The 23,712-nt window shown below is 42.2% G+C and overlaps 2 protein-coding genes across 3 annotated transcripts in view; one reads left to right on the top strand and one right to left on the bottom strand.

Moving 5' to 3' along the window:
* Positions 1–792: 792 nt before the first annotated feature.
* On the bottom strand, positions 793–18,337 carry rbm27 (RNA binding motif protein 27). 2 transcript variants are annotated; one of them, XM_050037437.1, is made up of 21 exons: positions 18,134–18,337; positions 16,790–16,908; positions 15,131–15,258; positions 14,810–14,880; positions 14,144–14,355; positions 13,364–13,672; positions 12,469–12,696; positions 12,032–12,214; positions 10,973–11,119; positions 10,596–10,749; positions 9,851–10,004; positions 9,239–9,472; positions 8,990–9,121; positions 8,173–8,298; positions 7,900–7,974; positions 7,586–7,762; positions 7,329–7,433; positions 3,881–4,108; positions 3,683–3,766; positions 3,423–3,542; positions 793–1,905 (listed from the first exon to the last, which is right to left on the bottom strand). In XM_050037437.1, the coding sequence occupies exons 1-21, from the start codon at positions 18,190–18,192 to the stop codon at positions 1,804–1,806; spliced, it is 3,147 nt and encodes a 1,048-aa protein (XP_049893394.1). In that variant the 5' UTR covers positions 18,193–18,337; the 3' UTR covers positions 793–1,803. The 2 variants fall into 2 exon arrangements, with proteins under 2 accessions (XP_049893394.1, XP_049893402.1); XM_050037445.1 differs by lacking the exon at positions 12,032–12,214 and having other exon boundaries at positions 18,134–18,336.
* A 215-nt stretch (positions 18,338–18,552) lies between these two features.
* LOC126385612 (leucine--tRNA ligase, cytoplasmic-like) overlaps positions 18,553–23,712 on the top strand; it is a 31,091-nt gene continuing 25,931 nt past the window's right edge. The window contains exons 1-9 of the mRNA XM_050037424.1: positions 18,553–18,707; positions 19,092–19,213; positions 19,592–19,679; positions 19,817–19,897; positions 20,196–20,333; positions 20,516–20,677; positions 20,939–21,051; positions 22,691–22,754; positions 23,121–23,209. Of these exons, the coding sequence (XP_049893381.1) occupies positions 18,702–18,707; positions 19,092–19,213; positions 19,592–19,679; positions 19,817–19,897; positions 20,196–20,333; positions 20,516–20,677; positions 20,939–21,051; positions 22,691–22,754; positions 23,121–23,209 (863 nt within the window). The 5' untranslated portion in view covers positions 18,553–18,701. The remainder of the gene's footprint in view (positions 18,708–19,091; positions 19,214–19,591; positions 19,680–19,816; positions 19,898–20,195; positions 20,334–20,515; positions 20,678–20,938; positions 21,052–22,690; positions 22,755–23,120; positions 23,210–23,712) is intronic.

Here is a 23,712-nt window from a genome sequence, read left to right as displayed (position 1 = left end):
CTGCTACAGTTAACGAATAGGCTCATGTATCTCCTTTGTTTTGGGGCTTCAGTCTGACTGGTTGTGTTACCGGATATGATTAGTTGAGGTGTGATAAGCATACTTCAAACAACACTTCATTAGTCTGCATGTAAACAAAATTATTTGTTTCAGGGCAGCAACAAAAGTAAAAAAAAGTATTTTCTGTCACTGAGCACATATGAACTTAATAAATTGCATTCCTCCCACCCCAAGGATTCTAAAGTATAGTATTTGCAAAGAAAGCAAAAAACGCAAAATAAAACTTTTGTCATTGACGGTGCACACTTTGGTTGCACTTGTAGAGTGGGTTTAGAGTGCTGTCCGACAAAATTCAGGTGCAGGTGAAGCTGCTCAAATCCTATCATGAGGTGCATGACTCCCACTGCATTCCAACTGAGTGTTTTCCACAGCTTAGAAAGTTGTTGTTTTTTAAAAGAAATGTGCTACGTAGATGATAAATTTAGTGAAATAACGACGTCTGACGGGTTCAACACAAATTAAAAAAAATAAACCTTGCGAATAAGCAGAGACGCTAAGCACTCTTGCTTGACCTTTTCTACCTGACTCGACCTTGTCATTTGTTTAAAATGACAGAAAGAAAGAAAACAAAAAAAGTATAACAGTAATTTCTCTTTCAAGCATTTACAAAATTTACAAAAGTAAATCACAAATCTTGTAAAAATTCAGCCATGTGCTGATTGTGTAAGGCAAAGAAAATTAATTAATTATATATATATATATATATATATATATATATATATATATATNTTTTTTTTTTTTTAAATGGGTGATGTGATCCTTGTCCTGTCAGGCCCTTTAGACGACCAGGAGACAGAATAAAACAAGTGGAAAAATGTTACACACTCTTAGAAAATCTAGAACACCTGTGTGGGTGTTTGTATTCACACAGAGTGGCCCTGGACATTTAGTGAGCAACAAAACACACGCGGGGAAATTTTTAATATTTACTACAAGACTGTATCTGACGTGCATGGACACGGCAATTTGTAAACATAGGTTAGATTTATCTATTGCACCGGCATCCTTCTGTACCTGCACTGGCTCTAATATGGGTATGGTACAGTGTCAGCACCTATGGGTGCTGGGCAGGGATGGCTCTGTTTATATAGAATGTGCAAACTAGCATGTAATCATGCCAGCAGTGAGTCAAATATTTGGATCTTTAAACACGTTGGGGCTTAACTATAGCAAAACAAAGTGAGCAAAGTGAAATGGAGAACCATACCATACTGTGCCAATATAGGTACGGCACAGTGCATTTACGCAGTGGAAAAATAAATAAATATCTCTCTGGTAGCAACAGAGAAAGTTCTACGGGTGGAGGAATGGCTGTCTCTGAACTAAGGACAAGATTTTTCAAAAAACTGGTGAGAAAAGAGCTTAAATACAGTATGTATAAAAATACCTATTCACAGTAGACACAAATGTTGTGCATTACTGATATTAATCATCTGGTATGCACACTGAAACTTACATAGGTTTTTCTATCTATAAGAACAACTTAACATTTATCTTTCTCAGCAAAAGTGAGATGTTTTAAATAACCGAGGGACACAAAAACTGTCGGCCCTCTAGACTTCTCGTGATGTACAGTAAAGACGATTTTACTTTGATTAGAGTCTAAAATTACTTAGTTTGAAATACTGGAAAGGACAAAAAAAAAAGGTGAGTTCCGTTGTGTTGATTTTATCTGCACGGGGGGGGGGGGGGGGGAAACGACTGATTCTGCTGGGGAGCAGGTCGCGACGAATCACAATGCCTTCATCGTCTCCAGGATCGGCTCTCGTACTCGTCGTCTTCATCGTCGTCTTCTTCCTCCTCCTCTTCCTCGTCCTCACCAGGTAAATAAGAGCTAGCTTCCTTCTGTTTGGATGAATAAACATAAATGTATTGTTTAGCTATGAACACTAAACTGATGAGATTATGTGATAGTTTACATTGTGTCACATCATTGTGTCAATGCTACATGACATGAGTTTTCAAATCTGTACTTGGACACATCTATAGGCACAACTTCATGTGTGAAACACAAAATAATTGATTAGCTGGTTAGACTGAGCTGCAGTTCTGAATCATGCTACAAGAGATTTTCTTCCACCTGTCTGAGATGAGAAGCATATCTGCAGGTTGAGACATAAAAACGAGGCCTGAAAGAGGCGTATGGCACTTCCCCCCAGAAAAGTTGCTATCTATAAAAACAGAGTCCATGGGAGAAACTCTGACACATGCTTACGAATATTTTGGATACGGAAAAATTGCAGATGGTGAGGTGGAAACTTGATTGTAGAAACTGTCCAATATTTTAATATTTTTTAGTGCACGCCATTTTTCGCTTTGGTTCGTACGTACATTTTTGGATTATGGATCCTATGTGCTTTTTTATAAATGAGACCCCAGATCTAATATGTGAGTGATAAGACAGAATTTGTGTGCCCAAACATCACCAGGCTATCTGCATTGGTTGCTGTGGTAAGGACGTTTGCATCAGTACCCACATAGCTACACTGGTGACACCGTTTTCTAAGGTAGAAACGAGAAATGGAGGTTTAGCATTTCGCCATCTAAATAACTGTTGCACCAGACAGACAGACATCCTCAATAGCGCTCTGCTAATCGTAGCATTGATTATGCTAGGCACTTCCATTATTCTGGATTTCATGTCATGGTTGTTTATCACATTGCCAGTAACTCAAAAGACACTTTGAAACTCGATTTGAGTGGACAGAGCGTTTGATTCTGTAGAAATCTGATTGGAAATGCATTTCGAACCCCCTCCAAATGTGGTTTGGATCTGATTTGTTTTGTTGACTTGATTTTATAAAATCAAGCTCTAGATACAATCTTAATATGCCAAAAATGGATTTGGGCTGGTGGTCTGAATGATGCCCAATTAACACTTCTGTCCCTTTCTCTCTGAGGCCTCAGACACCAGCCTGGCACTGCTATTCATCAATGGGTTCTCTGTTGAATTATTCTCGTCCCTGTCACACAAAAACTCGTCCCTTTAGGTCATTAAACTCACTTGCACTAAACAGAGACTGCGACCTCAAAAACCCAACCAAAAACAGAAAATTACAGTATGAGGATTTCACCTGACAGTAATGCAGTTTTTACTCAAAGGGCTACGATGCTCTTAGTACTGCGAGGCTTGCCCTGATTTTCCATGGGGAGCAGCAGTGAAAAATTTAAAAGCACTGGAAAGAAATGTACAAGTAAAAAAATCTGTGAATATAACTAAAACTTCCAAAAGTTCCCCCTCTTAGGATTTCAAGTTGTAATATACATGGAGCTCCTTTCCTGGTTTCTGGGTGGCTTTATGTTACTCATGATAACACGTGACGCCATGTTCGACTTTAAATGCCTGGGTTTTTCTGTCATACCGTATTGTCCTCATCTTTAGCCTCCTCCTCCTCTGGCTCTGTTGTTATGGAGGGCATCTTGGGCTTGTACCAGGAAATCTGCAGCACACGACCTTTGAACTTAGCTCCCTGGTTAGCTGCCTAGAAAACAAAACAGCAGGACAGTTCCAAGTTATACATTTATATTTTAATATCATTTAATTTTAGGTGATTAGACAGAGGAAAGAAAGCAAGAAAAAAGGTAAAGATGGACTGGTCCAATTTAGAGTCATGTGACTTACATTCTCTGCTTCGCTTCGCGTCTTAAAGGTCATGACGACACTGTTGGCGTCTTGGTCGCGGACATCCTCAATCTCCCCAAATTTCTGTTTAAAGAAAAACAAAAAAAAAATCTGTATAAATTGCAGTATAACTGTTCAATAATCAACCTAATCATGTTGTCAGTGTAACTCCTGGAAAAAAAAAGTAACAGTCCTCACCACAAAGTGCGGCATTAGTTCTTCCTTCTCCTCCTGTGTGACCCCCAGAATAGCCAGAGCTCTGGGTCTGTGGTCAACCACCATGCGGTTTACAGTCCCGCCTCGAGCCATCATCTCCCGGCTTCGGCCCCTGCCGCGGCCCATGTGCATCGAACCAGGCTCCAGCGCCATCTTCCCTCGGCCCCGACCTCTACCCGCTGGGGACCTGATCAGACCCAACCGAGTCGCCTGAAAGGGAACAGTTTGAGAAGTTTAAACATTAGAAAACAAGTGACTGGCTGCTGATTTTTCAATTACACTGACAAGAATATCTGGGCACCACCTGGCTGTGTTAAAATAATCATTGCAAACAGAAGTATGAAAATTCACCAGATTGTGTGCCTACTGTGTTTTTCAATGTGAAAAAAAAGATCTTAAGCTTAAACATTGTCTACACTTGACTCTGGCCTCCTCCTCTCACTCTCTGCCCTTTACCATTAGTTGTCACTCCTCCATTTTTAAAGTGACATCTCCTCGCTTCCTAACCACTCAACAACCTCACAACCACTCTCTCACTTCTCCCTCTAATTGTCATCCCGCAATTTTCTTACAAGGACCAGCGGCTCAAACTTTAATGAGACGCGGCTCCATCAGTGTAGGACCTGGGTCTGATTTGGCTTCGTTAGCGGCTGCTCCTCTGGGCTTGCTTAAGTGGCTTCAGTTTAATGTGCAGAAGAAGGGCTGGGTTTGGATGGATGGAGGAGGGGGGGGGGGGGTCTATGCATTTTTAACAACTAGCTAATTTAGGACNGAGGGGGGGGCGGGGTGGGGGGGGGGGGGGGGGGGGGGGGGGGGGTCTATGCATTTTTAACAACTAGCTAATTTAGGACCCGCAGGGGTAGAGGAGGAAAAAAAAAACATGCTAGGCAGGGTGTTGCTAACAAAATCTATGTTCTTGTTGGGCTGATCCTGTGACACAGACGACCTCATGCGCTGCTAGTTTGGAGGGGGGAGGAGACGAGGGCTACGTCTGATCTGACTCTCAGCCTTTGATGCAGCTTAGAGCAATTTTCTCTTTTCATGGATAACAAAATAAAACAAAAAATACATTTTCTGATGCACAGTCACAGCAAACAGACTCACAGGCCCCTTTTACACTGCTAGATTTTCCACTAATGTTGGGCCGTTTTGCCGGTAAGCTGCAAGCGTTTGGACACACAGAGCTGGATTGGCGAGTTGATCCGAGGTGCCCAATTTTCTTGATCCGAGGTGCCCAATTTTCCGCCTCGTAGGGTAGACATATTGGCAGAACACTTTTAGTTTAATCAGACCGAGGTGGCCTTCCGCAACGGGAGGGGCTGTTGATGACATGTGGGAGGAGCTGTTGATGACGCCGCATGTGCGACCCACTGGCGGTGGATAAACAGGAAACAGCTGATAGCAGGAATTAGCGAGCAGCTAGTAGCAAGAGGGAAACGCAAACCTGACAGACACTGTAAAGATGAGCAACTGGGGAAACAAAGAATTGCACGCCCTCCTTGCCCTCGCAAAGGAAGAGGCCATTAACCAGTCAGATGACGGGGACGGTGAAGGACGGGCCAGCTTACGAGAGAATGGCCAAAGGACTGACCAGCCGCGGCTTCCCTCCCACGTCACTGTTTACGTCACACGCTGAGCTACACGTTTTGTTACTTGCTCACGCCCCCCATTGCCCCGAAAAAGGCGCATTCTGTATAAACAAAAGTAGGTAGGAGGCATTTTGCTGCACTCCCCGATTTTGTTTTTATACTGCCAATGCTGAAAAAAGTAGTGATGGTGGAATGAAGCCTCATGAAGCATTTTCTTTATTTTCTGTACCCACTAGATGGTGCTCTTGGTTTAAAGAGAGAGGCTAAAAGAATAGAAATCTGGTGTGTTTTAAACATTTTGTTGAACAAAAAGCGCCATCTAGTGGGCTCAGAAAATAAAGAAAGTAATTCACGAGGCTTCATGAGGCCATCACTAGAAAAAAGACTGATTGAGCTTTCCTGCGAATTTGCACAATTCCTATTTAAAAAGGGTTACAGATTCACGACATGTGAAATGTCAGAAATAATCATGAACTCAAATCTTATAGCATCAATAAGAAGATATGCAGGTTAATATCCATATGTTTCAAATTCCATCAAACCATATTTTGAAATACCTTATTCTTACCATGTATCATGAGTATGAAAAACGATATATCTGGGGATTTTAACCCACCTGGATTGATACAATGCTGTAAACTTGAATTCAGACATAGAAAGGCTGTGTGATTGCAAACTGTCTAGCATATATCTTTTTATTATTATCACTCTATGCCCTTTAATGCTCATTTGTAACTCAAACCGATCATACACTGATACCTACATAATTAAACTCTAATAAAATATCCCTGAAAGCATGATTTGCATCCCCTCTTTCAGTTTTAATACTACCAAAAGTGACATTTAAATTGTGCATAATTCATTATAGTTGCAATGTATGACTTTCTTTATTGACATTAAATTTTCTAGTTATTACATTTTGACAAACCTCATAGACTTTGACTGTGTATGTACATCAGCCATTGTATACAATACTACCTCACTTAATTATTCAAGATGCTCAGTGTTAGTGTACACTAATTACACAAATTTATTATAATACAACATATACAGCCTGAGTCTACAGAGGCCCATTCAGTCCAATTACATTCGTAACAGAGCACCTGTACACACCGATCAACTGTGAATTGGCTCATTATAGATTAGTGCTCAAGTGTTTCAAAGCTTCCATTCACTCTAACTGAATCTACACCGATTAACCAAAACATTAAAACCACTGGTGGGGAAGTGAATAAAATTAATAATCTCAATACAATGCAATGTTCTGCTGGGAAACCTTCTTTCCTAGCATTCATGTACGTAGATGCCACTTGACACGCTTCATCCACTCAAACACAGACCAAGCACACCCCCTCATGACGACAGCTCTCCTCAAACAGACACACGCACCACGCCACACTGCAAAAACTGAGCAATGTGACAAAGAGCTCAATGTATTGACCTGGCCTTAAAACTCCCCTGATCCCAATCTGATCAAGTATTTGTGGAATGTGGTAGACTTAATAACTAATCGATTAATTTAAGAAACTAATAATTAATCAACAATAAAATAATTGTTAGATACAGCCCTATCTAGATGTGCATGTTATTTTCTCTTTTCTTCTTCTACTCAATCACGCAGTGCTGAGTGATATATGCAGCCATTATCTTGCTTGCTGACTTCCTCTAAGGCATTTCTTGGTATCACATCCTCAATTTCAGCCCTCAAGAAAAGTGCTGATGATGAAAGATGCTGTCACTATCTGTCTCTTTGTGACTGATCCGTTTGTCGCAGTGTTCGCTATGTTTTCAGATTGTTGGCCTGTGGTTATGTACTGCGCGTGTGTGTGTGTGTCTATTACCTCCACCTGTAACTGTCCCAATTTTCTCTTAAGGTCTGTTGTATCCTCTCCGGAGCTCATCTTCTTGTGAAAGTCCAGCTCAGCATCTAGCAGTTCCTTCTGGGCCTGGTCACAGGTCATGTAAAAGGAGGTCAGTTTTTCATTTCTTTTTTGTATGTTGCGCACACTTTCAAAACAGATTTACACTGACAGAACAGAACTCAACTCGACTTTCTTTGTGTCAAGGAGATGGCCCACACCATCAGGCCCAAACTTACATCAGTCTTGGTCTTGGACTGGTTGTGGTTGGTTTTGGCACTGGAGACCTGGGAGGCAGGGTTCATTTCATTCTGCAGCTGTGCGATCTTCTCCGTCAGCTCCTTCAGGGTCTTCATGATGTTGGCTCTCTCCTCGGGTTTCATCCCTCTGTTCTTTTCCAGGCGGTTTATCAAGGCCTGGACGAAGGAGGACAAGGACAGCAGAAAGTGTAAGAGATAGGAACGACTGTAAACGAACGAGTAAAGATTAGAGTAAAGCACAGGATGGATGAATAAAGATAAATGAAAGGAAGGGTCGTTGAGGCCAGACTTACCTTCTGACACTCAATCTGTGTCTTTAGCATCTCTTGCTTCTTCTTCCTCATGTCCTGCTGGAGTTTTAACGCCTCCTAAATGACAAAAAAAAAAAATCACAAATAAAACACATTCACTGAGGATGAAAAGACAACATTTGCTGCTGGTGGACGTTTCATTTCTCAGTGGCGGCCTGCTTCTCGCCGGTGGCCCCCAAGAGAAACAAATGACTAATCCCAGCTCTGCTATTCTCGTACCAGTCAAAATATGTATTAAAAAATAAAGCCGCATGCCTGTTTCTTCTTGAGGACTTCCTGTGCTTCTAGTGCTTTTCCCGTTTTCCCAAGGCTCTTTGAGGATGACTTGAGGGCTGTGGAAGTGTAGGGACCCTTCTGGGTGTTTGTCAGTGCAGGCGCCACCTGAGTGCCACAGAAGGAGAGACAGAGAGAGAGAGCGACACATTTAGGTCATCTGAATGAGCTTGTATACAGCTGCAATAGACATGAGCTGTTAAGTGCCAACAAATGATTATTTATTCTCCTGCACTGCTCTTATTCTGATATCTTCTTAAGCTTTGTGAGACTGGCTGGGCAGTGTTACTGGACTGCATTCGTCATGTCTTTGAGGTCTCTAGATTCATAGCAATAACAGTGTTCTCCTATTTGCAATGGCACACACCGCAGGGCTAAGTGTGCTGGTCCTGATATTGGTGTATTAAAAATATTCCACCTACTTTGTGTTGTAGCTTCTGTGACAGACAACTGGCAGACAAAGCTCTCCCTGTTATTTGGAGAGCCTCTTGATGGAGGCACTGACTGACAGTCCTGATAATATCATACTGAGAATGCCAATGGGCTTAACTAAGATAATTAATATGGTTAACATTATACCTGCTTAAACATCAGCATGTTAGCATGTTACTACTGTGCGTAAATACAGCCTCACAGACCTGTGTAATTTGGTCAACTTAACTTATCACTCAGTGTTCTTGATATTATCTGTATCCTGCTGTAGATATGAACAAGTGTGTGATTTATTTGAAAATGCTTTTTCTTCCGGGGCTGGCATCACCTGACAGACACACACATACACACACAGACTGAAACGTACAGTGACCATGTCTGTGTTTGGGTTCAGGCTGTCCGGCTTAGTTGTAACTGTGACCCCAGGCGCTGCTGGCACGCGATGCTTGGGTACAGTCTTGTTCAACACGTATGCTGCTGGATTGTGCTGCTTGATCCCCTGCAGATAAAAGGAAAGGGAGAAAAATGTCAGTCCGATGAAAGGTTGCAAAAGTGTGGCAAGGCTGAGGGATCAGCACGAAAAGACAACGGGTATGTTTCAGCTCTTCATACTAACCTTATGCATGTTGCCGTGCTGCGGCCCCTGGCTGGGCGCGATCCCGGCAGCCTGGCTCCCTGAGCTCTGCTCCTGCTGCTGAAGCCCTGTGGCGTTGGTGCCAGGCTCGCGGTGCCAGTACACACGGATGAAGCGGTTGTTGAGGACTGCCTCGGTGCTGGATATGGCCCGTCTGGCCTCTTCGTTCTTTGTGTACTGGATCAACGCCGCCTCTGGGTCTCCTCCAAACACAACCTGGATTGAGAGTATAGTGTGCAAATCAGTGATGTGTAAAAGACGAGACAAATTCTTCTGCAGAACTTAACTTTGTGAAATTGAGCTATTCGTTGTTTTTGTCCAAAATTCAACATATTCAAATTACAAAGTCATTTAAATATTTATTTTCCAAGTTGTGTTGAGACTCAACACGTATGTGAGCCATATATATTCAATGTGATGTCCTGCAACTTCTGTGAATCCTGCATTGTATGTCTGTTATGGGTTATGAGTTCTTCAATTCTCACATTTCCAATAATTCTACCATTACTAATCCTAACTTGCCAAATGACAACCATGAAAACAAAAGAACTTTGCAGGTTCGCTTAGTGCAAAGTAGCAAATTCTGAATTTTACCTGGATGTTGACGATGGTTCCAAACTTGCTGAAGTGCTCGTTGAGCTTGGTAATGTTGTTGAGCTCACGCGGGATCTTGCGCACCTCCAACTTGGTGTTCACATAGTGATACCTCTTGGGAAAAGTGTTCTTGTGTTGGTTGTTAAAGCCTGGCCTAAAATGAGAAGAAGACAGAGTTGCTGACATCTGATGTTTGCACACAGAATTTGTTTTAAAGAGAGGAATTCTAGGCACGATCACTAACAATGAAACAAGCAGTGAAAAAGAACCCAGATTGATGACCTCAGGTTCGAGTTTCTGCCTTCATAATGAACTTCCTGAGGCCATATAACAGTTATACTTGAAAGAAGAAGCACATGTCAACCGTGGATTACAAGTAGAGCCTTTGCAACCGAAGCATCCTGGTCATGGGGATGTGGTGTGCACCTGCTTCCCACAACTGACACAAAAGATAGGCTCGTGACCTATGAGTCACCTTGGCTTGAAACAAGGCTCCCATTGCAGTGTCAGGAAATGGGGAAGGCAGCGATTTGTTTGATCAAATTTCAACCGGTCAGCTAGTTTCTTCAAATGTCTTCACGAAACAAGAACTTCTTTTGTTGCAACTCAGTTTTATCAGTGTGGGTTTGTGTTGTTGGGATCCTTGCACAAAACCCTGATGCAAGAAGGATTGTCTTAATAGGTAAGACTTCAAATTTCCTTTGATTGACACTTTTAACATGTGTGTTTCTTTTGAAATCCTTACTTCTCCATCCAGGTCTTTTTAGCTGCCGGTCCCTCAGCTGTACTGGGTCCCATTGTTCTCTTCCTGCTGTCCTGCTCCGTGTTAAAACGGGACACATTAGTTCCAGGAGTGCTGGCTGCAGTGGCAGGCTCTGTCTGGATCACTATGTTGGCAGCTAGAAGACAAACACACAGACGAAACAAAGAGAAACAATAAGCATGAGGAGCTTTTGCATTTTGCTACATCCACCACAATGCTGTCGTCATCATACAGGACTATCATATATAATTAATTAAATTCTTGTCTTCCTTTTATTACAGAAGCATTCACACTTTTCCAATCAAATCCCAGTTAGTCTAGGGAAGAGTGTGAGTACTAAACAGGCCATAACTTGTTACCTCTCGAGCCTTGTCCTTCACTGGAGGTGAGGCCGATAAGGTTGGAGCGCTGGGTCTGCACCCGAGGGATGAACTGCCGGTATGGGTTGCGACCTGCTGCAGTCAGGCCAGGCGATTCTGGGTTATAGCCCTCTGGATCATAGTTATCTAATGTAAAGAAATGAACACACACATAAATGACAAACACACTAAGGCTTAGCGGGAATATAAAACATTTTAACAGTCATTAAATAAGTGGAAAAAATACAAAAATGAACAAAATGATCAACTAAAATTAGTACACAGTGCTGCCTGGCTACCAGTGACTTATCTAGCACACAAAATATTGTTGAGAATGTGGTGAGTTTAAAGTGTCCAAGTGACAGCAACCTGTGACAGTCTATGTTAAATACAGCTCTGAGTAGGGATTAAAATAAATATGTAATATTAAGAATAATATATACAAGCGAAGAAAATAAATTAAGGTACAACCGGATAAACTAGATGAAACTTCATAAGATGATAATTCTTATCCTGAGCCACAGCTTACTGTGAAACAATGGCAACTGAACAAAATGGGACCTTGCATGTGATTGTGAATTTGGCTGTCTCAGTTGAATTAAGGTCAAGTTTGTAATTAACTAAAAATACACCCTCCATTTAAACTAAGCCTTAGCTTCTTTCTGTTTAACTGGAATTACTCATGAGCCAAATTACGGGAAAAGCACTCAACAGAGTAAGATGTAGCAGTGAATGTTAATTGCTCTCAGCTTCTTTGTCTCTTTGGTTGATAAACAGTGCTACCCTCTGGTCAACTGCTGTTACTGCAGCCTAAGGAAAGACGAGCATCCACTATGTCACACATGGACCAACTTATGGTAACAGGAAACACAAGGTACCTAAAAGTCCACAACAAAACAACTTAACTCTCACTACCCCAGTCCTTATAGTTCAACTTTGACTTTATAAAGTCATATCTACTATAATCAAACACAAAAGAAAAAAGAAAAGCAAGAAATAGAGAGCAGGAAAAACAGAACACATTTCCCCAATCTGAATAGGAAAAGCATCGCTGCTTACATTCAGACTGGACATATTGGGGACGAAGAGACACAGATGAGGACGAGGAGGGAGGAGGTGGAAGAGGAGGAGGAGGAAGAGTAGGTGGCAGCCCCACACCCGGCGGTCCGATAGGAGGAGAAGAAGTGATCGCCGTTTGGTGGTTGGGGGTGTCAATCCCACTGGTTGCTATCAGTGGGGGTCCTGAGGGAGACAAAAGCCCAAGCTAGTGTCTCAGGTGTATCGCAGGTATGACAGTGAGTCTTTGGTTTGTGCTACTAAAATGTTTTTCATGCCACAGAGGTTGTCTTGATATGACAGTGAAGGTGGCAGGAAGTGATAACAACTGTTAAATGCAATGCTTCAACTTTAAGATAAAACAATTATTTTGTTTTAAGTGCCAACATATGTGATTTCTAGGAGTTGCAATTATGCACCTGAGTGGCAGTACTACTTACCAGTCATGGGGAAGACGCCCGGTGGTGGTGGCTGGCCATAGGGTGGCATCGCCGGCATTCTGAGCGGAGGAGGGGGCTCAGTGATCGGAGGCATAGGCAGGCCGGTGGGGGGCATAACAGGCGGGGGAGGGAACGGAATCATGTTCGGTAGGTTGACATCATCGACGATGAGAGGGTCGTTGCCGTGGTCGAATGGACAAAGGTCACCACGGACACAAAATCCCTTTTCTGTATGAGGGAGAAGACAGGCATCATAAATTTGCTTTTTCATATATATGTAGATATTTTAGAAGTTTAGGGCAGCATAAGCAAACATCCTCTTCCCTGTACTTTTTCCTCAGATACTCGAGTATCTATTTGTAACCTACTGTAATCCTTCTTTGGGCCCTTGGAAGTAAAATTCATTCAGAAAAATAAGGATTGAAAGGAAATATGAACAAATGAAAAAAGCAATGAACAAAATGAAAGCTTGTCCAAGTTCAAAGCAGCTAAGACATACAGTATTTACCCTACAGTCTCATTAAGGACCTGGCTCCCTAGTGGCTGAGTTTGAGCACTGTGACAGATAGCAGTGTGCTTCAGGGACAGTGGGTAAGTTTAAACCCTCTTGTGTCTCTGGGGAGAGGTGGGAGCGAGCATGCTTGCTTTCCTGCCTTTCACTGGGGAGAAGAGAGGGGGCGTGCTAAGCACTGGTCATTAGCGATGAGACTAAACAAGGCAATCAATAACCCTCATGGGAAGATAATGGTAGCGTTTATGTGGCGAACTTCGCATCGTGCACTGGGGAAATAGGCTCGTCAATAAGCTCTGGAAGGAACTTTTCAGCCAAAAACAAGAATTGATAGAAAGCAGGAAAAAAAGGCAAAGAGAAAAAGATGTCTGCCTCTGTTCTTACCATCGTAGTCCCTGCAGCGCTGTTTGAGCGAAGCACTCTTGTTGCTGAACGGCTTGCCAACACCATCTTGCCTCTGGGTGCCATAGTAGCCGGACCAGGTGTCTGTGGTGCTATCGGGCAGGTGAGCCGGTGTTGCTACGGGAACACCTCCAGCTCCCGAGACTCCGGCGGATGACGAGGAGGAAAAGGGGTGCGGAGGCGTGGGCAGGGGCAGGAGAGGTGATGGGTGCTGCTGCTGGGAGCTGGATGTGTTGGTGGAGTTGTAGCAGTCTGTATCCTTCCTTTCTAACTCAAACTTTGATTTGAAGTCTGTTAAAAACAAGCAGAAATAGAGGTTAGCAAAGCGTGAATAAGTAGTACAGTAGAATAACAGACAATAGCAGACATTTAAGTTAAAAACAGCTACTTCTTTATCTTGCCAAACACAGATTTAGATTACCATAACCTTGCGGGTGATAAGGCCAATTCCAGACCGTGTTGTTGAATCCAAACTGATGTGATGGCAAAGCTGTCCACATTGCTCCTTTATCGATAACTCCCAGAAACACTGATCAACAATCCAACAGAAAACAATACAAACGGCTACATCTAGGACTCTGGTCGGTCTACTCTCAAAAATCTTGAGCACCTCTGCGCACATTACACTCAGAATGTCTCCTGCAGCACGTCTGCATCACTAATGCTCAGTTCGACTGCGCTGACAGGAGCTTCAGGAACCTCTACACTCCTGGGTCTGCTCCCCTGTGCTGTTGTTATTGGCTGTGGGGGGAACCTTCTCACCTCTGCCTCCTCTGTGCTCCCTGTCCCTGCTCTTTCCTCGGCTGCCACTCCTGCTCCTGCTGCGGCTTCGGCTCCGGCTGTAGCTCCTCCCACGGGGGCTGCCCCTGCGGCGCTCGTGACGCTCCCGCTCGCGGTGGGAGTCACTGCCGCTTTTCCCGTGCCGATCGAAGTCACGGCGCTTGCGCTCATCTCGCCTCCTGTCATCGCGGCTCCTGTGTGGTTGAGGAGTTAGAGGGAATGTATTTGAATAACTATCTTTATGCCTGTTTTAAATGTAAGAGTCTAACAGACATCAGAGGGTTCTTGCAGGATTAAATCTTAGAGCAGCTAGGGCAAATGTGTGTCTCTATGACTATATCAAAACACACAACACAACTGTTACTTACAGTATAGCAGTTCTTGTATTGTTGTATTTGTTATTGACTAGGTGTGTTATAGACAACGGACAGGTTACTTGACACCAGGGCCTTCATCAAGCTAAAACCAGGACTCGTGGGATTTCAGACTATACCCACATGTTAAGATCTCCAAACAACCAGTCAGTTCAAAATGATGTTTTTTTAATCAGCAGTAAGAAATCAAGGACCAGTGTATTGGAAATGTCAACACGATGACTAAGGTGCTGTATGTTTTACATGTCTTGAAACATATCTCTGAAAGTCATACCTGGACTCATTGAAGTTCCTCAGAGGACTTCTTCTCCGCCTGTTTTCCCTCTCCTCCTCTGGAGTTTCAGCCTTGAGGGAAAAAATAGTTACATGACCCAAACACTTCTCCATTTTATGTTTTTTTTTGTTTTTTTTTAAACAGAAGGACATTTATATGCCGTGCCCTAATACACAATGAATTATTCATCTAATCCTCCCCTTATAGAAACAGAATCACCCTTGTTTGCTTTGATATGTGACATGACTGATTTTCCTCAGGCAATACATTCATTTTCTAAGTCTTATTCTAGCCGATACATTTCTCAGCAACTCTTCTTACCTCCACAACATCAGATTTGACTGCAGGTGGTTTGACTTCTTCTTTAGGGACTTCCTTGGCAGCAGGATTTCCCAGGTAGTTCTTAGTTGTCAGACATTCAAAAAGTTTATCGACAAATCCTGTTGTCTCTGTAAAGATAGCATGAATCATGTGAATAGATTTCATCTTTTACTTGAATTATGTGCAGTTTTGCCCATTCCCCCTTAACGAGTATATTTACCCTCAGGCATGAAATGTTCCTGAATCACACTACACTAAGAATTTCTGTGCTCCTGGCTGCACTAAATATATCCAGAGTCTAATAAACACCAAGTAAATAACGACAGACACAGAAAAAAAAAAAAAAAAAAAAGATTAAATAAGGAAAAGCTACTTGATAAAAGCTTAACATAACAAAAAGACACAAAGACAGAAGTGCAATCCACAAAAAAATTTCAAGTGCTAATTTGAACAATTTATTTTAATGCAATCTTTAAGTATGTTATTTCAAAGATTGAAGACTGTAGGCCTAATAGTTACGTTCTGACTAGTGTTGCACGGTATACCGGTACTAAAATAGTACCGTGGTACTAGAGTATTCCAAACGGTACTATACTGCATTTGGAAAATACCAGTACTTTGAAATTGATTCAATTCATTAATTTAGTTAATTTATTTTACTCATTTATGCACACAAACGCCTTTCTTGTTCCTATTGGAGCACAGATTGCACAAGTGGTGTGTAAGACAACACCTGTATCAACATTCGCAGCTGCCGCATGTGAAAAAAGACAAGAGAAAGTCTGAATCGCAAAGGGAGACAACACGAGACAACACAAACTTGGTGGAACATTTGAGTTACCAAACCGTGACGTCCGTACCGAGGTACTTACCGAACCATGATTTTTTTGGTACCGTTACACCCCTACTATTTATTGTTCTAAAGGTTTGTAGCCAAAAGAACTTTTCCTTAGGAAAAGTACCGAAGAGTATCGAAAAGTATCGAAATTCATATTGGTATTGGTACCGAAACAAAGATTTTGGTATCGTGACAACACTAGTTCTAACAGGCTCTAGACTTAGTATGTTCATTCGTGGCCTTGTGCTGTGCTTTTGTACAGAAATAAATAAGGCGTCAGAGAATTTTAACTTCAATCAGCAGCTGTTCGGGGGGAAAAAAAGCTAAGATGTCGTTACAAGGGCACAGAACTAAACTTAAGGTTTCAACCCTGAATTCTCAACACAAGTAATGGCTGAGATGTATATTCATCATCAACCCAATCAAATTCTGCAATTGTGATTGTACTCTGCAATTACAAATAAAGTGAAACCAATAAATCATTTCATCCATTCAAGGGTAAAAAAATCACAATTCAGCTCAAGCAAAACAAGTTGATGCTTCATGTGATACAGACTGGAGACATTAGAGGGGGGGAAAAAAGTACTTTCATATTATGTAACACACCCTCTGGTGGCCATATTGATGACCCACAAGTAGTAAAATTGTGATCATTTACAGCTGATTGCATCTATAAATGTATAACTTAAAGTAACTAGTAGCTTGTTTGAGCAATAATGGAAATCTCAGCTGGAGAAAAACCTCCTGCCCAACTTTCTTGACCAGCAACAGCATGTTGCATTCACTCACACTGGCAGAGAAGCTCTGCACAGCATTCATACCTTTTTGTAAGAAGACATCAAGCTGATCGGCACAAAGTGCTTTCAGCTCTTTCTCCGGTTTGTCCTTCTTCACAAGAGCCACCACATAGTTGGCTAATGCAGACGGGTCAGCATCACATCTGTAGGTTAAAATATAAACATTCTCAGTTTCAGCTTCTACAAAACTGAGAGAGAAAATGGAATGCAAAGTCATAAGTAAACCATCTGCAATTTGCTGTATGTCAGTGAGGTGTGCTGTCCAGTGGTGCCTAACTATCTATGCATGCATATCAAAACAAACCTGAACACAGCAATACCTGCAGGGAATAACACTGCTGCAAAAACCTCAGAAAATAGCATCCAAACTATTAAACCAAATGACCAACCATATTCTTTTTCACACAAAATATTTACACGCCAACAGGTCATGCTATAAATCCTGGTGGGACTATTACAACACCATTACAGACACACAAAGCCACAGGAAAGAAAGCAGTCTTGACAACTCCATGCTAATATATAACCAGCTACACAACTAAATGGCTCATGTATTGGAGAAAACTACCTCCACTTCCACGTGGCCTTTAACAACCAATAGGATCAGAGTTTAATGTGCTTGAATAAGCTGATATCAGTGAGAATTGTTTTTGTAAAGTGGATAAAATGCAGCACTTTTGAGAGCATGCCTTTATATGTGAGACAGTAGATGACTGTTGCTGCATCCCCTCAACAGTGCCTGTGTGCATGTTGTTCCTCTTTATATTTATTATAATATTAAATAAAACATTTAACACATGAAATCCGTGAATGTAGCTATGTGGGTTCTTTGGCAAGAAGTGTATCCACTTACAAACACAGTGTGACTTTACATGTAGAGAGGGACAAAGAGTAAGAGTGTGTGTAGCTATAGTAACTCAAAGAACAAACACTTCATTATACATCCTTAAACACATCTATGACTCAGTAACGTGGCGCTGGATATAGTCTAACAGATTCAACACTTATTTTAAACTCAAGCAACAGCATACAAGTTATCTGTTGTACCTTAATAGCTTGCTAAAGAGCTGTGATAAAGTCAGATTACCGTTGGCTAACGACGTGCCTAACTACCCATACATATTAAGTGCGCCAAACACTCGACTTCGTGCACAATTTTCATTTGTTTAACGTTAGGTAATGCGAAGTCCCGCTGTCTCCCTTTGCTATGAAAAGCCAGCTAGCGGCAATGGTGGTTTGCTAACTCGTGCAAGAATTTGCCATCAGATTCTAGCAAGCCCCCCATTGATGGATGGCTAGCCCAGTGGCTAGCTAGCTAGCGTAGCTACGTAGCGTGCAAGCTAAATGTCATTTCGATTCAACACTCACATTGGCTCCAGGAGTTTTGCCAGCCACGACTTCAAGGCTTCAACATTCTCTATGATCATCGTGAGAAAGACTATAATACTGTCTATGAAATGAAAGTGCGTTTCGATAACCCTGCTTTCATCGTCTATAAATTTATAAGCTTTAAGGCCTTCTGTCTGTCTTCACTGGCAGGTCGGACAAAAGTGTTTTACGGCATGGCAACACAAGTTGAGTTGTCGTAACACCGGCCAGACGACGGACGTTATAACAATATCGTGTCATTATTCAACCGTCATTTATTTATTTAATATCAGCGGCCCTGCCTTGTGTATTACAGTATATAATATTAAACAAATAATTAATAAATTAATAAAAGCCATAATTCGCTAACGTTTGCTACATATCTAAAGATACGACTCGTGAAAAGTTCTTCGGACTCCATTTCCCAGGAACCCATGCGAGAAGCTGATTGTGGGTGTCATCAGCCAGGCACCGGTGGCGTGGGTTTCCCTTGTCAAACTGGAAACTATTTCTACTGTTTCTTCTGTCTTAACAACAGACTAATTAGTTGCTCTTAATTTGGGTCAAAATGACGGTAGGTCCAATTCTCACTTTACCTTCTCTACAGAATGATTAATGCGGGTTTATAGGCAGTGGCGGCGTTATTTTTCATTAATTTACTGTAGCTGTTAGCTAAGTTAGCTAACATGAGCTAACGTGTAGTTGTCGAGCAAACTGCAGAAATAGACTTGAAAGAAACTGGACTCAGCTGGACGAGAGAAAACAGCTGTTTTCTTGTTAAACACGTTCATTTTTTCCAGCTATTTAATATTCTGTTCTCATCTAGTGTTTTCTCGAGCACTCAACAGTTTCTTTGAAGTGTATTTTTCTTATTAAATCACCTGTAATCAGTCCACTTGCAGCTGTAACTGTAATATTTCTCTAATGCACTGTGGTGTACCTCGTCATTGTATCCCAGGAGCGGAAGGGAACAGCAAAGTTGGACTATTTGAGAAAGATTGAGACAGAGATCCAGGAGAAATGGGAGAAGGAGAAGACATTTGAGCATGATGCACCAACCACAGTTGGGGAAAGCACCAAGTGAGTATCTGCTTTCATGAGAAAGGACCATGTGTTGTATTCCCAAAGAGTTTTACTCTGTTACACACACATAAATTGCCGTGCTCATGAATGTCAGAGCAGTTTTTGCAGGTGTACTTCCTTTCTGATGCAACTATAAGCACTCAGTGTTAATAACAGGTATTGCAGTAGGTATGTTGTTGCCGTTGGGGAAACACACAAAACAAGCCATGCAAGTGTGGGTGAAGCTCTGAACTTGAGTAGTGTAGTCAACACTGGTTGCTGCATGTCATTTCCCAGTGTACACCACTTTGCTTGGGAAAAACATACCAGATATGAAATCCTTATGGTCTCAGCTCCATATTTTACATATTTTACCTAACCTTTTTTTCCTTCCAGCAAAACCAAGTACTTTGTCACCTTCCCCTACCCTTACATGAATGGCCGATTGCACCTGGGCCACACTTTCAGCTTGTCAAAGTGTGAGGTAAGGTTACAGACAGAGAGGAATGCTAAGAAATTAACTTCCTCATTTTGCACCTATGAGAGATACTTGAGATGCAGATATTCACCTCATAATCCCTGGTCTCTAACTCACTGCTGTTGTTTTTTTTTTTCTTATAGTTTGCTGTTGGTTACCAGGCTCTGAAAGGGAAGAAATGCCTCTTCCCATTTGGGCTGCACTGCACAGGAATGCCAATTAAAGTTAGTGTTTTCTTTTCATTCATCCATCATATGTAGTTGCAATGATATACATATGTTAGGGTTGTTTAAGGTATAATTGCCTAACATAATCTTTCCACCTGTCATTTAAAAAACACAAGTTATTGCCAACTACAGTCATTCGTTAAAATTAAAGGAAATAAAATGACAAACCCACTGCTGCATTTACTGATATTTTACTCAACATTTAGTAATTCATCCCTGTCTTCAACCCTTACACACATGGCCTTTTCTTTCTTTCTGGTATTCATGAATGATGCACCCATATTGTATCCACCAGGCCTGTGCGGACAAGCTGAAGAGAGAGATGGAGCTGTATGGAAATCCTCCACAGTTCCCAGATGAGGAGGAAGAGGAGAAGGAGAAGCCAAAGACAGCTGATGAAATCATCATCAAAGACAAAGCAAAGGGCAAGAAGGTCAGGATCCGAGGGACTGGACTGATGACATTTTCCACATTGGGAAGAAAAAATACAGAATTTTGTGAATTATTTTGTCACTTACAACTAGGAGTCATACTAAGCTTTCCTTGGTTTCTGCATTCACAAAGCGTGTGTCAGTTTGCATCATTTTTATCTCTCTTTTTTTATTCCCCTGTTAGAGCAAAGCAGCGGCCAAATCTGGATCTGCCACTTACCAGTGGGACATTATGAGGTCTTTGGGACTGACTGATGAGGAGATTTCCAAGTTTGCCAATGCTGAGCACTGGCTGGAGTACTTCCCTCCTCTAGCTGTCAAAGACCTCAAACTGATGGGAGTCAAGGTGACTAATTATAACCATGTAGCTCTAGTAAACAACTGTCTTTGTTTTGTTTCTGTATGAAATACAGTTTACTGTTGAGCCTACTTGCAATGCCATTAGGCTAAATTATCTAAACGTATGTTTTAAGAGGTACACACTGGAGTGACGTGCCCATTACTATTCTTTTGTTTGATGCCCTGAATTCACCAGAATGTATTCACCCTGAATGTTATTAAATCAGGTTGTTCAGTTAAGTTGATTGTGCCTGTTCTCACTTCACAGGTGGACTGGAGACGTTCATTCATCACCACCGATGTGAACCCCTTCTATGACTCCTTTGTCAGGTGGCAGTTCATCACACTGAAGGAGAGAAAAAAGATCATGTTTGGCAAAAGGTGAGATTGTTTAGAGGTTTCTACACCGAACAGAAATTTAAATGCAACACTTTTGTTTTTGCTCCCATTTTCACAGGTTTAAATTAAAGATGTATGACCACTGTTTGCCTCATGTAATGCTCCTTCACATAAGCCTTTTTTAAATAGGAATTGTGGAAATTTGCAGGAAAGCCCAATCACTCTTCTTTCAGAATTGGCAGTTTAAAAACAAAATCGCGGAGTGCAGCGAAATGCCGCCTGCCTACTTTTGTTTATACAGAATGTGCCTTTTTTGGGGCAATGGGGGGCGTGAGCAAGTAACAAAACGTGTAGCTCAGCATGTGACGTAAACAGTGATGTACTCCAAGGGATGCCACGGCTGGTCAGTCCTTCGGCGATTCTCTCGTAAGTCGGCCCGTCCTTCACCGTCCCCGTCATCTGACGGTTAATGGCCTCTTCCTTTGCGAGGACAAGGAGGACACGCAATTCCTTGTCTCCCCAGTTGCTCATCTTTACAATGTCTGTCAGGTTTGTGTTTCCCTTTTGCTACTAGCTGCTCCTTCCTGCTATCAACTGTTTCCTGTTTATCCACCACCAGTGGGTCGAACTTGCCGCGTCATCAACAGCTCCTCCCACAAATCATCAACAGCCCCTCCCGTGGCGGAAGGGCACCTCGTCCTGTTTAAACCAAAAAGGTTCCGCCAATATGTCTACCCTACGAGGTGGAAAATTGGGCACCTTGGATCAACCCGCCAATCCGGCTCTGTGTGTCTAAACGCTTGCAGCTTGCCGACAAAATGGCTCAACATTCGCCGAAAATCTGGCAGTGTAAAAGGGGCTAAAGAGTTGATCAGGTTTTTGATTGAGGCCTGTGAAGTGTTGGCCTGCTCCTCTTCAATGGCTGTGTGAAGGTGCTGGATCTTGGCAGGAATTGGAACACACTGTCGTACATGCTGATCCAGAGCATCCCGAACATGCTCAGTGGGTGACATGTCTGATAAGTATGCAGGCCATGCAAGAACTGGGATGTTTTCAGCTCCCAGGAATTCTGCACAGATCCTGGCAACATGGGGCTGTGCATTGTAATACTGTAGCATGATGTCATGGTGGCAGATGACTGGCATGACAATGGGTCTCAGTATCTCATCACTGTATCTCTGTGCATTTAAACTGCCATCAAAAAAGGGAACCTATGTTTGTTGTCTGTAGCTTATATCATACCATATCATAACCTCACTGCCACCATGGGGCTCTCTGCTCACAGAAGTGCTCACTAACACAGATTTTTACAAATTTGCGACCTGTGAAAAGTGCAAGCAAAAACCAGTATATACCTGTTTTACTTGTTTTATAGCACTGTCCTTGTAGTAATAAAGAAAAGAGTCAGAAAAGTAGGAAGTGCCCCACATTATGTAATATGATAATGTCTTATACTTTACCTTTGTTGCTATCAGGATTGGTAAAACTGTCTTGCCTAAAACGATGTCTGATACCAATGTCATTTCTTTCCATGGGGTAAAAGCAAAGTGAATGTTTAAATTAAGACACTGGTAGATAAGTGATGTTAAAGTTATCCGTTTAGTCTCAGGCAGTTTTATTTGCATTTTACATTTTGTGTTCTTCCAGTAATATAATGTCACTGTCCCTGACTTCTCTGCAGGTACACCATCTACTCCCCCAAGGATGGACAGCCATGCATGGACCATGACAGGCAGACAGGAGAGGTACACTTACCTGGCTCAATGAAATTATGAATTAATTGTGGGAAACAAAACTGTGATATGATTGCATATGATAAAGTGCGAGTCCTGCAGCAAACATTAAGGAACCATGTCACAATTTAGCCATTTTTTATATGATTGATCTTTAATATACTGCAAATCTGCCACTGGGATCGCCAGTGACTTTATTTGTCTTAATATTTTTGCCTATTGCCTATTCCTGCAGTTCACTAGGGATGTAGACAATTCCACATAGTAAATTTTGCAAATGTTTTTTTGCCAAAGAAAAAAAGAACAAGTCCTTTAAAACAGTCTTTTACTTTGAGATCATTTGAGACCTTTATTTAGTCCATTTTCCTTCACCTGCAGGGAGTTGGACCTCAGGAGTACACTCTCATCAAGATGAAAATAGTTGAACCGTACACAGCAAGATTCAAGTCCAAAGTCTTTTATAGCAGGTAACAAATTACAAACACAAAGCTCTATACTGCTAACATGTTTTTAAAGGAGCAATAAGTGAAATCGTTTCACCGCTAGGTTTGCCGTTGTGCGCTGCCTGTAGAGCAAAACAAAGTGTGTCATGAGCCCCTCCTCCCTCTACCTCTGCCTTAGCACTAGTCGGCTGCCATGCTAACGTTCCGGGAGCCTGCTTCTCGGTTCTGGCGAGCTCTAGCATGGGGACGTTAGCGTTAGCACTAGTCGGCTGCCACGCTAACGTTCCGGGAGCCTGCTTAAGCGTGGGGACGTTAGCGTTAGCACTAGTCGGCTGTCATGCTAATGTTCCAACTCTTCTCCGTGAGACTGTGAGCCTGGCGGGCTCACGGGCTCACGGAGAAGAGAGGAATGTTAGCGTTAGCTCCCAGAGTTAGCACTAGAGCCACTACGGCTACTGGAGTAGCTTGCAGCTATGGAGCGCTTCTACCAGCTCTTCTAGTCACTGAGCCTCGCCTCCATTTCAGCA

The sequence above is a fragment of the Epinephelus moara genome, chromosome 3 (genome assembly GCF_006386435.1).
Source record: "Epinephelus moara isolate mb chromosome 3, YSFRI_EMoa_1.0, whole genome shotgun sequence".
Lineage (NCBI taxonomy): Eukaryota > Metazoa > Chordata > Actinopteri > Perciformes > Serranidae > Epinephelus > Epinephelus moara.
The sequence above is the reverse complement of the archived record's forward strand: the minus strand, read 5'-3'. Positions and strand labels throughout refer to the sequence as shown.

What these genes read in the sequence shown, in the direction of transcription:
- rbm27 (XM_050037437.1), bottom strand. Translation starts at nt 18,192, where the DNA reads ATGATCATAGAGAATGTTGAAGCCTTGAAGTCGTGGCTGGCAAAACTC. An exon ending in AGCACGGCAACATGCATAAG is followed by an intron (nt 9,122 to 9,238) that starts GTTAGTATGAAG and finishes TTTTATCTGCAG; the next exon opens with GGGATCAAGCAGCACAATCC. An exon ending in CGCGAAGCGAAGCAGAGAAT is followed by an intron (nt 3,543 to 3,682) that starts GTAAGTCACATG and finishes TTTGTTTTCTAG; the next exon opens with GCAGCTAACCAGGGAGCTAA.